The 19,206-nt window shown below is 46.5% G+C and overlaps 1 protein-coding gene across 5 annotated transcripts in view; it reads left to right on the plus strand.

The window, feature by feature from the left end:
- The window catches only part of ARHGAP39 (Rho GTPase activating protein 39), a 104,497-nt gene that overhangs the window by 74,360 nt on the left and 10,931 nt on the right, over positions 1-19,206 (plus strand). For all 5 annotated transcript variants that reach the window (XM_060197048.1, XM_060197039.1, XM_060197045.1 and 2 more), the window contains 2 exons: positions 4,739-6,092; positions 9,783-10,344. In XM_060197048.1, the coding sequence (XP_060053031.1) occupies positions 4,739-6,092; positions 9,783-10,344 (1,916 nt within the window). The remainder of the gene's footprint in view (positions 1-4,738; positions 6,093-9,782; positions 10,345-19,206) is intronic.

The following is a 19,206-nucleotide window of genomic DNA, read 5'->3' on the forward strand; positions in this document are numbered from 1 at the left end:
GAACCTGAGACCTCAGAGCCACAGGAATGGAAGTTTTTGCACATCAGTGCTATCTCTGTAACCCCTTGCTTAGACATTTTAAAGACTGGAGCTAGGAAGTAGTAGCTAGGTTAGTGTTTGCTGATACAGAAGGGAGTCTGAGCCTGCATGAGCCCAGCCGTATTATAGGCATGTCCTTATCATCCTGCAGGGGGCTAGATGAGTGAATACCAGGAGCTGAATGAGGTCATGATGTGGCAGGTCAGTCAGGCTGAACTGGCCTACACATCAAGACTCAGACACATAGTGCTGAGGAGCAAGATCTTGAGAGTCAAGGTATTGGCGGAAGGGGGCCAGGGATTAAACCCAGCTCACCTGTGGTGGTGCTGCTGCTCCTGGCAGTTGAGAGGGTGGGAGATCTGACCATCACTGTTTGAGAACACACAGACTACTCTGGGTAGCAGTTTATGTTTCTACTCAGACTCCTGAAGAGCTGCAACTAGGAATAGGGTGAGCCATAAAGAGTTCAGCCCTCCAGAGTGGCCTGGCTTCAGTTAACTGATCTCAGAGGGAACTTAGGGGATCTACCCTTATATCATCACCTGCCAGAAGGAAATATAAACCCAGGGCCTCAAATTGTTTCTGTAGATTCTCATATACTATGTCCCACATCTTAGTCTAAAATGACCAGAACTGGGTTCAAGAGATAGCTCACCCAGTAGAGCCTTACCCTGCACCAGACTTTGGGTTCAAGTCTCAGACCTCATGGGCACACCATGGATGATAAAACAACTGTTTTCTCCTCTCTCTCCAAAAAAAAAGATTGGACCTGAAAGTCAATTCAGCAGTATTGCACATGCAAGAGGGCCTTGAGCTCATGCCTTAGTATACAAAATAAATGAAATTTCCCAGGTATCTATCCAAAGAGATCGTTGCACATCTATGTTCATGACAGAGATATTGTAATGGCAAAATATGGTAACAGCATAAAGTATCCAACAATAGTTGAGGAGTTTAGGAAGTTGTGGTATATATGAACAATGGAATAAGACTGGTATGAGTTGGACTGGCGAAATATCTCACTTGGATAGTGCATTGCATTGCTGTGTATGTGACCCACGTTTGAACCCAGCCCCCACCTGAAGGAAGTTTCGGTGCTGTGTTCTCTTTCACTCGTTCTCTCTGATTCTATCTAAAAAAAAAAAAAAAAAAAAAAAGTTGGGCCAAAGACCACCTCACCAAAGAAGATGTACAGGACAAATAAGCATGTGAAGAGGTTTTCCACATCTGTGCCAGGCTCTCAACAGATACCAACGACTTTTTTTTTTTCTGATACCCACAACTTCTAGGTACTGTGCATGCCCTTAGTTTTAGTGGTATTATAGACACAGGGCAGTTTGTCAAATGTATCAAGGTAGAGTGCTGACGCAAGAGCAGAATCATAAGAAGGTGGTCAACATCTAGGAATTTCACAGGAGCCTCTGTGATTTGAGATATAGGACTGGTGGCACACCTGATTGAGGTGCACATACAATGTGCAGGGACCCAAAATCGAGCCTCCAGTCCCTGCCTTCAGAGGAAAAGTTTTGCAAGTGTGAAGCAGTGTTGCAGGTGTCTCTGTCTCTCTTTCTTTCATACCAGAGCACTGCTCAGTTCTGGTTTATAGTGATGCAGGGGGTTGAACTTGGGACTTTGTAGCCTCAGGCATGAGAGTCTGTTTGCATAAAGATAATTTTAAAAAAGAGAAAGAGACAGGACCTTAAATACTAGTCCCAGAAGTAAGGGTGAAGGCCTCAGCCCACCTCTGGATAGGATCGTGGACAGAAATGTGTCCTGGCTGTGGTGGGCTAGGCAGTGCTATAAACTTTCAGATCCAGTTCAGGGTTGGACCTCTGGGAGTTCCCCTGCCTCATTCTCAGCTGCAGGAATATGACTGTCCTGTTTGTGGAGAAGCGCTTGCAGGGACCATGATGGTGGAATCAGTAGGTGCCTGGGGAGAAAGTCTTTAGGTTGGGTCAGGAGTTGTATGAGAGTGTCCCTCTGGACAGGAGGGCAGCTGCTTCAGGCCTCACTGCCCAGGGGTTAAGATTCCACCAGTAGGGAGCCGGGCTGTAGCGCAGTGGGTTAAGTGCAGGTGGCGCAAAGCACAAGGACCGGCACAAGGATCCCGGTTCGAGTCCCCGGCTCCCCACCTGCAGGGGAGTCGCTTCACAGGCAGTGAAGCAGGTCTGGAGGTGTCTGTCTTTCTCTCCCCCCTCTGTCTTCCTCTCCTCTCTCTATTTCTCTCTGTCCTATCCAACAACAACAACGACACACAAGGGTAACAAAAGGGAATAAATAAATAAATATTTTTTTAAAAAAAGATTCCACCAGTAATGGGTATACACTAGGTCCCTATAACCTGCAGCACAAGAGGAAGAGAACGCTGGAGTGAAACCTTCAGAGCCCGTGTTCTACACCCTTTAAGCCAGGGCACTAGAATAATGGACCTGGACTGACAATGGGCAAATCTCAACCAGTCCAGTCACTAGTCCCTTTTTCTTTTTCTTTTTCTTTTTTTTTTTTAAGTAATTTAATAATGGTTGACAAGAATGTGGGATAAGAGAATTACAATTCCATTACAATTCCTACCACCAGTGTTCCATATCCCATCCCCTCCATTGGAAGGTTCCCTATTCTTTTTTTTTTATTATTTCTTTATTGAGTGATTAATGTTTTACATTTGACAGTAAATATAATAGTTTGTACATGCATAACATTTCTCAGTTTTCCACATAACAGTACAACCCCCATTAGGTCCTCTGTCATCCTCTTTGGATCTGTACTCTTCCCCCCAGCCACCCCAGAGTCTTTTACTGTGGTGCAATACACCAACACCAGTTCAGATTCTACTTGTGTTTTCTCTCTCTCTCTCTCTTTTATTTTTTAATTTCTTTATTGGGAAATTAATGTTTTACATTCGACAGTAAATACAATGGTTTGTACATGCATAACATTCCCCAGTTTTCCCCATAACAATACAACCCCCACTAGGTCCTCTGTCATTCTTTTCCAGGACCTGTATTCTCCCCACCACCACCCTAGAGTCTTTTACTTTGGTGCAATACACCAACTCCAGTCCAGGTTCTGCTTAGTGTTTTCTCTGATCTTGTTTTTCAACTTCTGCCTGTGAGTGAGATCATACCATATTCATCCTTCTGTTTCTGTATTCTCCCCCACACCCACCCCAGAGTCTTTTACTTTGGTGTAATACATCAATTCCAGTTCAGGTTCTACTTGTGTTTTCTCTTCTGATCTTGTTTTTCAACTGCTGCCTAAAAGTGAGATCATCTCATATTCATCCTTCTGTTTCTGACTTATTTCGCTTAACATGATTTCTTCAAGCTCCATCCAAGATAGGCTGAAAACGGTGAAGTCACCGTTTTTAATAGCTGAGTATTCCATTTGTGTGTGTGTGTGTGTGTGTGTGTGTGTGTGTGTGTGTGTGTGTGTGTGTGTGTGTGTGTATACCACAACTTGCTCAGCCACTCATCTGTTGTTGGACACCTGGGTTGCTTCCAGGTTTTGACTATTACAAATTGTGCTGCTATGAACATATGTGTACACAGATCTTTTTGGTTGGGTTTCTTAGGATATATCCCCAGAAGAGGAATTGCAGGATCATAAGGTAGGTCTATTTCTAGCCTTCTGAGAGTTCTCCAGTCTTCTCTCCACAGGGGTTGGACAATTGACATTCCCACCAGCAGTGCTGGAGGGTTCCTTTGACCCCACAACCTCTCCAGCATTTGTTGCTGCTACCTTTTCTGATGTATGAAATTCCCACAGGAGTGAAGTGGTATCTTGTTGTCTTTATTTGCATTTCTCTGACAGTCAAAGACTTGGGGCATTTTTTCATTTCTCGGCCTTTTGGATCTCTTCTGTGGTGAATATTCTGTCCATGTCCTCTCCCCATTTTTGGATGGGGTTATTTGTTTTCTTGTTGTTGAGTTTGGCAAGTTCTTTATACATTTTGGTTATTAAACTCTTGTCTGATGTATAGCATGTAAAGATCTTCTCCCATTCTGTGAGGGGTCTCTTTGTAGGGGTATTAGGGAATGTTTCCTATTCTTTATCCATCTGGGAGTATGGACCCAGATCTTTATGAGGAGCAGAAGGTGGGAGTTGTAGCTTCCGTAATTGTTTATCTGCCTGATATGGACATTGGCAGGTCGATCCATACCCCTAGCCTGTTTCTGTCTTTCCCTAGTGGGTTAGGGATCTGGGGAGGTGGAGCTCCAGAACACATTGGTGAGGTCGTCTGCTCAGGGAAGTCAGGTTGTTGTCGTGGTGGCATCGGCAACTTGGTGGCTGAAAAATATTAAGATATGAAGCAGAACAAATTGTTTAATAATCAGGAACCCAAAGGTAAGAGTATAGCAGATGAGATACGGGGTCTTTATTTTGGAAGAAGCCAGTAAGTCTATTTTAGGTATATTCCAAGGGACCTATGAGTTTACTGATTTTTGCCTGAGTCTTGACAGCTAACATGCAGGTAGGCTAAAAGTATTGTCTGGGGAGTGTCAGAGTTTGGAATATGACTAGAAAGCTGGATCGGCAAAGAGTAGTTCCCAGATATGGGAAAAGTGTATAACTACCATTAACTGTAAACCTCATTGATCTGATCTGGGACTCATGTCTATTCAGATTCAGCACCATTCTCTTTCTTGGGCCTCCCCTTGTAACCTGTAACCTGTGCTCCTTCCTCCCCCCAACCCCCCAGGACCTCCTCACTCAGGTGGAACTCAGGCACCAAGGAACGCATGCTCATCAAAGTTGCTGACCGGGAGCCCAGCTTCTTCTCTCCCCAGGGCAATGGTTACCCCTTGGACAGCCATTCTGGGGGCCGCTCCCGGAAGCCCTCTGGTGGCCAGCACTCACCCAGCCTGCAGACCTTCGCCTCTGATGCAGAAGGGCCTGTCTTCTTCCCTGAGAGGCGTCCTTCACCCTTCCTGAAGAGGGCCGAGCTGGGGAGCTGCTCCCCACTGATGGCCCAGCCCCGAAAACCCTCCAGCGACTCACAGCCCTCTTCCCCTCGCTATGCCTATGAGCCACCCCTCTATGAGGAGCCCCCAGTAGAGTACCAGGCCCCCATCTATGATGAGCCCCCAATGGATGTGCAGTATGAGGCCAGCTCTCCCCAGCGCTCCCCGGGCCGTAAGCCACCCACCTTCCCACAGTCACCCAAGCCTGTTTCCCCGTCACCTTACCAGCAGCTGGTACTCACCCGGCAGAAGTGCCCAGAGCGTTTCCTGAGCCTGGAGTACAGCCCTGCAGGCAAGGAGTATGTGCGCCAGCTGGTGTACGTGGAGCAGGCTGGTTCCAGCCCCAAGCTTCGTGCTGGGCCAAGGCACAAATATGTACCTAACCCCTGTGGTGGCTCCCTGTCTCTGCAGTCCAGCCCCTGCCTCTTGAGGGACCAGCGCCTGGGGGTTACATCTGGGGACTACAGCAGCATGGAGGGGCCTGATCTGCGGCCTGCACCTCCTCCTATGTCCCTGACCCAGGCCCAGGATGATGCGATGTCCTGGTCCAGTCAGCAGGACACTATGTCCTCGACAGGATATTCCCCAGGAACACGAAAGAGAAAAAGCCGGAACCCTTCTCTGTGCCATGCGCCCAGCACCTCATCCACTGACCCAGGGGATCATGACCTAACCTGTGAGCAACCCTTCGTTGAGGAACGCTCGCCCTGTGGGCCCAGTATGGGTCCTGTGAAGCGTGCTGAGAGCAAGCCTAGTGAGGGGGATGGGGCTCGGAATGCAGCCGAGCCCTTCCTGGCACAGGCACGACTGGCCTGGGAGGCCCAGCAAGTTCACTTCCACATGAAGCAGCGGGGCAGCTGGGACTCCCAGCAGGATGGCTCTGGATATGAGAGCGATGGTGCTGTGCCACTGCCCATGCCTGGGCCTGTGGTGCGAGCCTTCAGTGAGGATGAAGCACTGGCCCAACAGGAAAGCAAGCACTGGCAGCGGGGTGCCCTGGAGAGGCTGGCCTTTCCCCAGATCCTGCTTGAGAAAAGTGTCTCCGTGCAGACCAACCTGGCCTCCCCTGAGCCTTACCTCCACCCTTCACAGGTATGAATGTCCAGGGGGCCAATGAGGCTCTCCACACAGGGTGGCACTGCTGCTTCCTGGCTGGCCGGTATAAAAACAGCCTGGGGGGGGGGCCAGGTGGTGGCGCACCTGATTAAGCGCATGTATTACAATGCGCAAGGACCCAGGTTTGAGCCCCCATTCCCCACCTGCAGGGAGAAAGCTTTATGAGTGGTGAAGCAGGCCTGCAGGTGTCTCTCTGTCTCTCTCTATCACCCCCTTCCCTCTTGATTTCTGGCTGTCTCTATCCAATAAATAAATATAATAAAAAAATTAAAAAAAAAAACAGCTTGGGGAGAGGATTGAGGTCTCCACCTGCATACTTCTTTACCTCTCTATCCCTAGTTTGGCTGGTAGTCCCTGGGGATGCAGAGGCCGGCCCTGAGGAGACAGGTGGACAGTCTACTGCATTACCCATTGTCTTCCCGCCTCTGGTTGGCCTCTCAGGTGAGGATTAGTGCATTTGGTAGAGCCTTCCCCAGCAAGGCTTACGCACACAAAAGGCCTAGCCATGCTCAGAGAACCTTAGGTGTCTACAGAGTCTTAACTCCTGGTTCTCACCATTCTTTTTTTTTTTTTGCCTCCTGGGTTATTGCTGGGGCTCAGTGCCTGCACCATGAATCCACTGCTCCTGGAGGCCATTTTTCCCCCTTTTGTTGCCCTTGTTGTAGTTATTACTGTTGCTATTGCTGATATTGTTGTTGGGTAGGACAGAGAGAAATGGAGAGAGGAGGGGAAGACAGGGGGAGAGAAAGATAAGACACCTGCAGACCTGCTTCGCCGCCTGTGAAGTGACTCCCCTGCAGGTGGGGAGCCGGCGTCTCAAACCAGGATCCTTACACCGGTCCTTGCTCTTGGTCCTTGCACTTTGCGCCATCTGCGCTTAACCCGCTGTGCTACCGCCCGCCCCCTGGTTCTCACCATTCTGACCCCTGACCCTGATCTGTCTGCTGCATGAAGCCCAGGCTGCTGGTCTGCCTGCCCTAGCATCTGCTTGGAGTTGGCAGTAACTAGCATATCTACCTCCAGCCCACCAGGGAAAGCATGACCAAAGAATACAGAATTTTTTCCCAAATATCCCCTGGGTAAAGTGGCTGATGTCATGCTTCCTAGTTAGTGATTGGTGTAGCATTCTGTTGTCCAAAAGAAGGGAAGTGGAGCCTCTGTAGAATGCCAGAAGAGGCAGTGCTGTTTCTCTTGTGTAGTTATACTGAGCCTCTGAGATTTGGGGCAATGCCAGCCATTCTCTGCACTGTTGGAGGCAAGGTTCACTACTCTCAGTTAAACACACACACACACACCACACACCACACACACACACCCGTAGCATCACTGCCTGCTGTTCCAAGCTGGCCTGTGCTGGGATGGACAGGCTACCTGCTGAGCACTCTGCAGCCTTGCTGGCTTCAACACAGATTCTTTGGAGTCTCCTGGACTAATGGGACTGGGAAGCTCCCATCTCCAGCTCCTTTCTTCCAGAAGCAGGAGCAGAGCTATTTGCTGAGAGTCATAAAGAGCTGCAGAAAAGCAAAACTCATGGGTGGGACTTTGTTGTGATGAAAAACTTTTATTTTTCATGAAAAAGAGCTACAGAGAGAAGGATATAGAGAAAAAGAACAGGGGCCAGGTGGTGGCGTAACTGGGTAAGTGCTCACATTACAGTGTGCAATGATCCAGCTTTAAGCCCCTGGTCCCCACCTGCAGAGGGGTTTGCTTCACAAAATGGTAAAGCAGGCTGCAGGTGTGTCTCTGTCTCTCTCTCTGTGTCTCCCCTTCCCCTCTCAGTTTCTCTCTATATCCAATAATAAATAAGTAAAAATAATTAAAAAAAATAAAAATAGGCTGGTGAGGGGTTGGGTGGTGGTGCACCTGGTTGAGCGCACATGTTACAATGCGCAAGAACCCAGTTTTGAGCCCCCAGTCCCCACCTGCAGGGGGGGAAGCTTCGTGAGTGGTGAAGCAGTGTTGCAGGTGTCTCTCTGTTTCCCTCTCTATCTCCCCCTACCCTCTAGATTTCTGGCTGTCTCTATCCAATAAATAAATAAATAATAGGCTGGGGGAGACATCATAATGGTTATGCAAAGAGACTTTCATGCCTGAGGCACCAAAGGTCCCAAGTTCAGTCCCCAGCACCACCATAAGCCAGAGCTGAGCAGTGCTCTGGTAAAAAAAAAAAAAACAATAATAATAATAATAATAAATAAAAATAAACAAGCTTTTTAAAAAAAAAAAAAAAAAAGAGAGGTCCAGGAGGTGGAGCAGTGGATAAGGTATGAAGTCCTGATTCAATCCCTGGCAGCACATGTACCCGAGTGATGTCTGTTTCTTTCTCTCTCTTCTATCATTTTTTTTTAAAGATTGTATTTAATTTATTCATGAAAATAGAAGAAAAGAGAGAGAAAGAACCAGACATCACTGTGGCACATGTGCTGCCAGGGATCAAACTCAGGACCTCATACTTCAGAATCCAATGCTATACCCACTGCACCATCTCCCAGACCACTCTTCTATCATTACTGAAATAAATACAATCTTTTAAAAAAAATAAAAATGAGAGTGAACAGAGCACTACTCAGCTGTGGCTTATGGTGGTGCTAGGGATTGAACCTGGGACCACAGAGCCTCAGGCTTAAAAGTTGTTTTTTTGTTTTGTTTTGTTTTGCAGAACCAGTATGTTGTCTCCCCCAATTGTGTATCTGGTCTTTCTCTTGTTTCCTCAACTCCAGAAACCAAACAGCAGTAGCAGTTAAGCAGGAGCAGTGTCCTGTGACAGCCACAGTCAGTTCCTATGCCTGGGGCCCTTCCTCCCTCTGCAGACCTGTACTGGTCCCTGAACCCAAAGTCTCAGGAGCAGGGAGTTACCCCACCTGGAGATGGAGCCCTGGCTAAAGTTGGAAGAAGGACCTTTCTGGGTACCTTCTCCAACCATGCATGAGGAGGTGCCACTGTCGGTTTGTTTTGTTTAACATTTTATTTTTTTATATTTATTTACATACTGGTTAGAGACAAATCAAGAGGTAAAGAAGAGAGAGATACCTGTACCATTGCTTCATTGCTTATGAAGTTTTCCTTCTTTTTTTTTTTTTTTTTTTTAAGATTTTATTTATTTATGAGAAATAGGGGAGAGAGAAAGAACCAGACATCACTCTGGTACATGTGCTGCCAGGGATTGAACTCAGGACCTCATGCTTGAGAGTCTAGTGCCTTAGCCACTGTGCCACCTCCTGGACCACTGAAGTTTTCCTTCTATAAGTGGTGACCAGGGGTTTGAACCAAGATCCTTCAACATTGTAGCATGTGTGCTCAACTCAGTGTGTCACTGCCCTAATCCCAGTTTGTTTACTTACTTACTTTTCTGACATGCTTTGTTTTATCTATTTCATGAGATAGGCCCCATCCCACACTCTGGCATACCTCGTGCCAGTGATCAAACTCAGGACCTCATGTCTGCAAATCCAGAGCTCAGTTCTTCCTGGCCCAAGAGGCTGCACTGTAAATTGGGCTGACCTGTTTAAGACGCACTGCAAGTGCTGCTGCCCCCCCCCCCCTTACGGTCACTGACCTTTCCCCCAGCAGCCCTACCCTCACTCGTTACCCCCAAGTAAAGGCCATACCTATCACCAGCTGGGTCAGAATACCATCCCAGCCCTCACAGCCCTCTCTCCTTCCTAGTCTGAGGACCTCGGTACCTGCGCCCAGTTTGAGAACAGCCGGCAGACCCGCAGTGTGATGCCCAGTGCCAGCTGTGTGTTCCCTACCTTTACGCTGCGCAAGCCATCCTCAGAGACCGACATTGAAAACTGGGCTTCCAAACACTTCAACAAGCACACACAGGGCCTCTTCCGGCGGAAGGTATCCATCGCCAACATGCTGGCCTGGAGCAGTGAGTCCATCAAGAAGCCCATGATCGTCACCAGCGACCGCCACGTGAAAAAGGAGGCCTGTGAGATCTTCAAGCTGATCCAGATGTATATGGGTGACCGACGAGCCAAGGCTGACCCACTACATGTTGCGCTGGAGATCGCCACCAAGGGGTGGAGTGTTCAAGGCCTGCGAGACGAGCTCTACATCCAGCTGTGCCGCCAGACCACTGAGAACTTCCGCCTGGAGAGCCTGGCTCGAGGCTGGGAGCTCATGGCCATCTGTCTGGCCTTCTTCCCACCCACGCCCAAGTTCCACTCATACCTGGAGGGCTACATTTACCGGCACATGGACCCCGTCAATGACACCAAAGGTAAGATCCAGCCCACAGAACCCTGGCAGGCGTGACCAACTAAGGTAAGGTGGTGGCCAGCTACTTCTGCACAGATAAGCTTCCTCTGCAGGCATCACTGTATATCCACTAATGTGGGGCCCTGAAAAGAGCCATAGGCAGTGCTCTCAGAGGGTCCTGGCCACAGACTCACAGGCTGGCTGAACAAGGACTGGTGGCATAATGTCTCAATCAGCCAGCTCCTCTGCACTGAGGTTACCATGGCTGGTACCCATGAGAAACTTGGGTGCTTGTTGCTTTCACTCAGCTGTGCTGCAACCTGCAGGGGGCCCAGTGGGGCTCAGGGTGTCTATTGTAGGGCCAGGGCCACAGGGGGCACCAGAGAACAGCAACAAAGGTAGCCAGGTCAATGCAGGTCAGGGAGACCACAGCCCTGAGCTGCCTTGACTGCTCGCTCAGAGTTTGAGACTTGCATGGAAGTTATCTCCACCAGCTTCATGGAGCTCAGTGCAGAGCTTAAATGTATCCCAAGGCTCCTGAAGTCTAGGCCTGGCCTGCTGGAAGAAGATCTAGGGTCATGATCCTCCCAGGACAGCACTTATGTCCCCAGAATGCCGTTATCACCCCAGTAGTCATGTGTGGTCACATGGCCTTGTCACAGAATTGGTCTCTAGATGCTTAAGTAGGTTCACATGTGTCTCCCAAGTCAAACGTGCCACAAATTGCTCCTCTGACCATCTGTGTGGAAGTGGCCAGGGCATTGCTTCAGACCAGCTGCCTGACAAAGGCTTGTGCTCCCGATATTGGGGCTGCCACTGCAGAGTAGCAGTGGGGTGCTGGGAAGGTATGTTAGATGGGTACCACACAGCTCATCTACTATGAAGCAGTCATCTGGGAAGCCATGAGATTCTGGCCCAGCCCTGCAGTATTTGAATCAGGCTTACTGAGCACAGCCATCAGCTCTTCCCAGGCAGTCCCCCTGCTTGCAGACAGGCAGCCTGGTGGGTGACCTGGGGAGTTTGACCCTGTAGGCCTTCCAGGAGCAGGTGGTCTTTGGCTTCATGGTTCACTTCAGCCTCTTCCAGAAGGGTATGAAATGTCTCCACCTTGAGCCAGTGGTTTGGAAGTGTGTGTCTACTGCTCAGCAGCCAGTCTTGGGGCCCCAGGGGATGCTCACCAAGTAAAAGGTGAGTGACAAATGAGCAGAACCTGGTGGCTCCTGGGTAGTGCTGCCAGCTGGCCTTTCACAAGCAGCTTCCGTGTACACATTCTGTGGCACAGAGGTTTGTGCATCTTTGTTCTACACCTGTGCTTGTAAGGGGAGTTCAAGTTCAGCTTAGTTTTGAAATCTCCCAGGTGAGGCTCAAGTAGTCTCTATTGTCTGGGCTGTGGTATCTGTTTTCACATCTGTGGCACAAGGGATATCTTCCAGCCAGAACCCCAGCCTCAGCCCCAAGATACCCTTGGGTAGGTGTCTGTTGCAGGCCCTTCTCAGAACAAGCCCAGATAAGTGGCTCAGGGACACCATTGAGGGCAGTCAAGCCTGGCTTCTATGTGCGTCACCTCAGCCTGAACCATACTTACTCCCTTGGCTTCAGATTCGCTTGATTTGTATGCATCTAAATGACATCTGCATTGTGATCATCACCCCACAAGGGGCCATGGTTTATATACCCCTGCCTTGGCTTATTTTGTCTCAGATGGGGTCACATCTTTGTGTCACACACCTGCTGGGAATGTCAAAGGTCTCACATGAGAGAAGGCTTTCAGCACAGAAATGCTCAGGAAGGTTGGTAGTGGACACAGCAGATTGCTACTGTCCCCTCTACTGTACAGAGGGACATTTAAGAGGGCTACTATCCTGGATTCATTCACTGCTCATTTTTTCCTGCATCCCACAAGAGCTACTGGCTGCCAGGTAAAGATGACAGCTTGAAAACATCCATTTACTTTGGCTCCATTTGCGTTCCTGCTTCAAGAACAGTAAATGGGATTTTTGGAAGGCAAAAAAGAAACATCACATGGCAGTATAACATGAAGCAGCCACTGTAGAAAACAGAATGGCACTTCCTCAAAAATGCAGAGATAGAATTGCCATAGGATCCAACAGTCATACTCGCGGGTAAGATAAAAGAACTGGAAGCAGAGACCTGAATTGTATTTGAACAGTCATGATCACAGCAGCATTATTCAGTCGAAAAGTGGAAGCTAAGGTTTCAAGAATAGATTAATAGATAAAGTGTGATGTATATGTGATAGAATATTATTCAGCCTAAAGGGAAAATCCTGACACATGATGTGTGGCTAGAACCTGAGGACATTATGTCCAGAGAAAAGAAAAAGCAAGTCACAGAAGACATAGTTTGGCTCCATTTACAAAATCCTAGGAGTCATCAAATTTATAAAGACGAAATAGCGAGGAGTGGCTATGGACTCTAGAGAGTGGGAGGAGTGAAGAACAGAGTTTCCATTTAGAAAGATGAAAAGTTCTATTTCCAGAACATCACAAAACTTTGTGATGATTGCACAACAATATGAATGTATTTAATGCCACTATTGTGCATTTAAGAATCGCTAACAAAGAACCCACCAGGAGTGATGGAATTTCCTTTAATAAAAATTAAAGTGGTAAATTTTCTCTTATATTTTATAATAAAAACCATAATAATGAAGAGAGGGGGGAGAATAATTGTGATGTGAAAATCTGAAAAGTACATGGACAAGGCAGGAAGCTGTCATGGCAGACAAAGAAAGTGGGTACCAGCAGTCAGTGGGGAAGCCAGAAGCAAAAAAAAGCTTTGAAAATCTAGCAATGGGAGGAGTCAGTCTCTCAAACAAGAAGGAAAGGAGGTGACCTTGAGACTGAAACCGGTTGAACATGAAATAGCAGGTACAGTGAATTGGGGAAGAGCATAAATTCTGGGCCCAAACCTCTGTATTCCAGTCCCAGCCACATGAAGAGAGCACATATGAGCCATATGGTAAGTCTCAGTAAACATAGACTGTAGCAGCCACCAGTATAGGTGGTACAATAGCTGAGCGCCAAACTTGCAAGTGTGAGGACTCTCACTTAATAGATATAGGTCAATTTATTTATTTTTTAACCAGAGCACTGCTTAGGTTTGGTTCATAGTGATGCTAGGGATTAATAAAGTATTTTCTATAAATGTATTTTATTTTTTTATTAATTAGATACAGAGAAATTGAGAAAGAAGAAGAGGTACTAGGTAGGGAGAGAGAAAGACATGTACAGTACTGCTTCGCCACTTGTGAAGCCTTTCCCCTGCAGGTAGGGACTGGGCACTTGAACCTGGGTCCTTGCACATTGTAGTATATGTGCTCAGCCATGTGCAGCACCAACTAGTCCCTAAATAAAGTCTAAAACAAAAATGTAAAGGGGTAGGGGCAACTCGGGTCCTTCTTCTTCTAGCATTTGCCCTTCTTCCGTAGCCAGTCAACAGCGTCAGGTTGAGCCTGATGTAAAGTTTCGAGACCTCCTTTGAATCTGGAGAGGTGGCAGTCATTGACTATGTGGGTCATAGTCTGTCTGTAGCCGCAGGGGCAGTTCGGGTCGTCTCTGGCTCCCCAGCGATGGAACATAGCGGTGCACCGGCCATGGCCTGTTCAATAGCGATTGAGGAGGGCCCAATCATAACGTGCTAGGTCAAAGCCGGGTTGACGCTTGCAGGGGTCTGTGATGAGGTGTTTGTTCTTTACCTCAGCTGACTGCCAGCTCTGTTTCCAAGAGACTGGAACAGAGAAGTTCAGTGTAGGCGTAGGGGACCAGATTGGGTGACGAGACGTCAAGCGTTGGACAGGGTGGGCGAAGATATCCGCGTATATTGGCAGGTCCGGTCGAGCGCAAACGTGGGAAATGAACTTAGATGATGCCACATGCCGACGAATATCTGGCGGGGCAATGTTGCTAAGAACTGGCAGCCATGGAACCGGGGTGGAACGGATGGTTCCAGAAATCATCCTCATGGAGGAATATAGTTTGGAATCGACCAAGTGGACATGGGGGCTACGGAACCATACTGGAGCCCAGTATTCTGCAGTGGAATAGCATAATGCCAGAGATGATGATCGTAGTGTGGAAGCACTCGCGCCCCATGAGGAGCTGGCCAGTCTTGCAATGATGTTATTCCTCGCGCCCACCTTTGCTGCAGTTTTTATGAGATGTTCGTGAAATGACAGAGTGCGATCGAGAGTAATGCCAAGATAGACTGGCTGGGCTTCATGCCGGATTCTCATATCACCAAGCTGTACATTAAGCTCACGCGAGGCTGAGGCATGGTGTAGATGGAAAACAGATGATACCATTTTTGCAGTGCTAGGGATTAGTCGCCATTTTTTACAGTAATCAGATATCAGAGACATGTCTTTTGTGAGTGTTTCCTCAAGGATGTCGAACTTTGATGCCTGAGTTTCACAGCAGATGTCATCGGCGTAGATGAACTTCCTTGAAGAAGTTTCTGGGAGGTCATTGATTTAAATATTAAATAGCGTAGGAGCCAGAACAGAGCCCTGGGGGAGGCCACTTGAGACAAGTCTCCATCTGCTAGACTTGTCACCCAGATGCACCCGGAATCTTCTGTTTTGGAGAAGAAACGATATAGTGTTGGCCACCCATGGAGGCAGGCATCTCGAGATCTTGACTAGGAGACCACGGTGCCAGACCGTGTCATAGGCTGCTGTGAGATCAACAAAGACAGCACCCATCTTTAAATTCTTCTGGAATCCATTTTCAATGTAAGTTGAGAGGGCCAGGGCTTGTTCGCAGGTAGATCTTCCTGGGCGGAAACCAGCTTGGGCGGGTGATAGGAATTTCTCTGTAAGAGGAGAAATACGTGACAGAAGCAGCCTCTCAAGGAGTTTGTAACACACGGAGAGGAGAGAAATTGGTCTATAGCTGGCGGCCAGTGTTGGGTCTTTCTTTGGTTTCAAAGCTGCTATTCGCACGACGCCAAATTTTGGGCATAGATTCAGATTCCAAGATGTGGGACAGGAATGAAGTGAGCCACTTCTTTGCCACGGGGCCCAAGTTAAGAATGAGTTCTGGGGTGATGTTATCATAGCCAGCAGCTGTTCCCGGTTTAACTCGGGTCCTGATACACAATGATAGACCTACTCTGGGGATGAGAATGTTTTGTAGACATCTGTCTTGGTGAGATGAAAAATTGTAACCAAGTTCCAGCAACTGTACTGTAAATTATTAACCCTTAATTTAAAAAAAAATGTTTTTAACCTGTCAGAGAATTGACTATAATGTTACTTTACTATGAATTTCCACATGGACGTGGCCTTAAGGTACCAGATAGTAGGTCAAAATAAAAGTCTTAATCTTCTGCCAGAAAATCACAGTGCTCTTGGGCTATCTGGTTTTGGCATTGCCACTGGTGTGGCAGCAGAGCATTTTTTCTCCTTCTTTCATATATAATATATACATATGTGTGTGTGTGTCTGTGTATTATTTATTTATGATAAAGATAGGAGGAGAGAGAAAGAACCAGATATCACTCTGGCCCATGTACTGCCAGGGATCAAATTCGGGACCTCATGCTTAAGAGTCCAAAGCTTTTTTGTCACTGTGCCACCTCCCAGACCACTCTTCTTCTTTTCTTTCAGCTTTATTGGGGTATATTTAAATGCCGTAAAATTCACCAAATCAAGGAGTACCAAAAAAAAAAAAAAAAAAAAGATGTAGAACACAGAAAGTGTTCTGTAGCCACCATGGAATTAAATCAGACTAGCAAGCTAGCAAGTTAGTTATTTGGGTGATACTCTTGTTCTGTCACACATATGACCCAGGTAGTTCCCACATACTAAAGGAAGCTTTGGTGTTGTGGTATCTTTCCCTCTGTCTGTTTTTTATCAGAGCACTACTCAGCTCTCTGGTTTATGATTGGTACTGGAGATTGAACCTGGGATTGTTGATGCCTCAGGCCTGAAAGTCTTTGCTTAAGCATTATGCTATCTCCTGAGCAATGAGGCCCCAGTGAACAAAAAAAAAAAAGAAAAAAAGTTGGCAGTGAACAATACAAAAATCTCTTAAGTATTTGGAAAATGAAGAACATTCTGGTTTCTAAATAACCTGTGAAGCAAATACAAATCCCATTGTGATAATAAAAATATTACGGGAGTCGGGCGTAGCGCAGGTGGCGCAAAGCACAAGGACCAGCGTAAGGATCCCGGTTTAAGCCCCGGGCTCCCCACCTGCAGGGGAGTAGCTTCACAGGCGGTGAAGCAGGTCTGCAGGTGTCTATCTTTCTCTCCCTTTCTGTCTTCCCCTCCTGTCTCCATTTCTCTCTGTCCTATCCAACAACGACAGTAATAACAACAACGATAAACAACAAGGCAACAAAAGGAAAAGTAAATATAAAATAAAATTTAAAAAAAAATTTTTTAATTAAAATATTACATGAGTGGTCCAGGAGGTGGCGCAGTAGATAAAGCATTGGACTCTCAAGCATGAGGTCCTGAGTTCAATCCTCAGCAGCACATGTACCAGAGTGATGTCTGGTTGTTGTTTTGTTTTTTTTTTCTCTCTCTCTCCCCCCTCCCTCCCTATTCCTTTCCTATCCAACAATGATGACATCAATAACTACAACAACAAAACAAGGGCAACTAAAGGGAATAAAATAAATATTTTAAAAATCTTGGGAGTCGAGCAATAGTGCAGCAGGTTAAGAGCACGTGGCGCAAAGCGCAAGAACCAGCATAAGGATCCCAGTTCAAGCCCCTGGCTCCCCACCTATAGGGGAGTCACTTCACAAATGGTGAAGCAGGTCTGCAGGTGTCTATCTTTCTCTCCCCCTCTCTGTCTTCCCCTCCTTTCTCCATTTCTCTCTATTCTATCCAACAATGACATCATTAACAACAACAATAATAACTACAACAATAAAACAACAAGGGCAACAAAAATGAATAAATATTAAATAAATAAAGTTAAAATAAATAAAAATAAATATTTTATTTTTAAAAAAATCTTTTTAAAAAATAAAAAAGAAATTATACCCATGGGTGAATGTAGATAGCTTAGTGGTTATGCAAAGAGACTCATGCATGAGGCTCCAAGGTTCAGTCCCATCACCACCATAAACCAGAGCTGAGCAGTGCTCTGGTTTAAAAAAAAAAAAAAAATGCCTATGTGCCAACAACTGTACTATAAACCATTAACCAACCTCCTCAAAAAAAAAAATCTATAGGAAAACTAGAAAGTATTTTTGAACTGAAAGAAGATGAAAACAAAGCATGTTGAATGTATTGGGTTTGTTGGTTGTTTGGGGAGGTGAATCCAGAGTATCACTCTGGAACATAACATGCCAGGGATTGAACTCGGGACTTAATGTTCACAGGCCAGGCTTTGCCCTCTGTACCACCTCCCAGGCCATTAAAATTTGTGGAAAATAATCAAAGCAACTCTTTTTTTTATTTAGTTTTTCAAAGCAACTCTTAGATGGAAGTGTTTAGCACTTAAATGCCTATATTTTTCTTAGGAAAAATAAGATCTCGGGTGGGTATAGATAGCACAATGGTTATGCAAAGAAACCCTCATGCTGATTAAGCGCACATGGCGCAAAGCACAAGGACCTGCATCAGGATCCAGGTTCGAGCCTCCCGCTCCCCACCTGCAGGGGAGTCGCTTCACAAATGGTGAAGCAGGTCTGCAGGTGTCTATCTTTCTCTCCCCCTCTCTGTCTTCCCCTCCTCTCTCCATTTCTCTCTCTCCTATCCAACAATGACGACATCAATAACAACAACAATAATAACTATGACAATAATAAAAAGAACAAGGGAAACAAAAGGGAATAAATAAATATTAAAAAAAAAAGAAAGAAACTCATGCTTGAGGCTTGAAAGTCCCAGGTTCAATCCCTCACACCACCTTAAGCCATAGCTGCAGCACTGTGGTTAAAAACAAACAAAAAATATAAAATAAAGAAAGGAAGATAAGCTCTCAAGGCTGAGGGCAGAGTTTAGCCTGTTAGAGTACCAGCTTACACGCCTGAGACCCCAGAAGTCACAGATTGAACTCCCACCCAGCATCACCTTATGTTAAAGATGAGCAGTACTCTGGTCCTCTCTTGCTGTCTCTACCCCTCCTCTGTCATCCAGTCTCTTTCATAATAAATAAACTCTGTCGTACAGGTCCTAGAAAAGGATGGCAGAGGACCTAGTGGGGGTTGTATTGTTGTGTGGAAAACTGAAAAAAAAAAAATCGCAAATCAATGATCTCATCTTTTACTTAAAAAGAGAAGAATCAGGGAGTCGGGAGGTAGTGCAGTGGGTTAAGCGCAGGTGGCGCAAAACACAAGGACCGGCGTAAGTATCCCGGTTCAAGCTTTTGGCTCCCCCCCACCTGCAGGGGAGTCACTTCACAGGCAGTGAAGCAGGTCTGCAGGTATCTATCTTTCCCCCTCTCTATCTCCCCTCCTCTCTCCATTTCTCTCTGTCCTATCCAACAAGGGCAACAAAAGGGAATAAATTAATATTAAAATAAATAAATACATAAGTTTTAAAAAGATAACACCAAAAAATTAAAAATAAATAAAAATTTTAAAAGGGGGGGTAGAATAAATGAGACAAAAAGCCAGATAACTAGCTCAAGGGTTAGGGTGTGAGCCTTGACATGGCACAGCATGGGAGGTGCTGTGGCAACAAAAGCAGCTCTGGTATTGTGGTGTCTCCTCCTCACTCTCACAGTGAAAAGCACGGAGTCAGGAAATCATGTCTGCACAAGACTGTTAGCTCCACAAAACAAAAAGCTGTTTTTGTATATCAGTAAAATCTATAAACTTCCAAGCTAGACTGAACAAGAACAAAAAGAAAGAAGGCATAAATTACCAGTATCAAAAGTGAAAACTTTTGTCCAGGGAAGTA

The sequence above is a fragment of the Erinaceus europaeus genome, chromosome 1, assembly GCF_950295315.1.
Source record: "Erinaceus europaeus chromosome 1, mEriEur2.1, whole genome shotgun sequence".
In the NCBI taxonomy this organism is placed as follows: Eukaryota; Metazoa; Chordata; class Mammalia; order Eulipotyphla; family Erinaceidae; genus Erinaceus; species Erinaceus europaeus.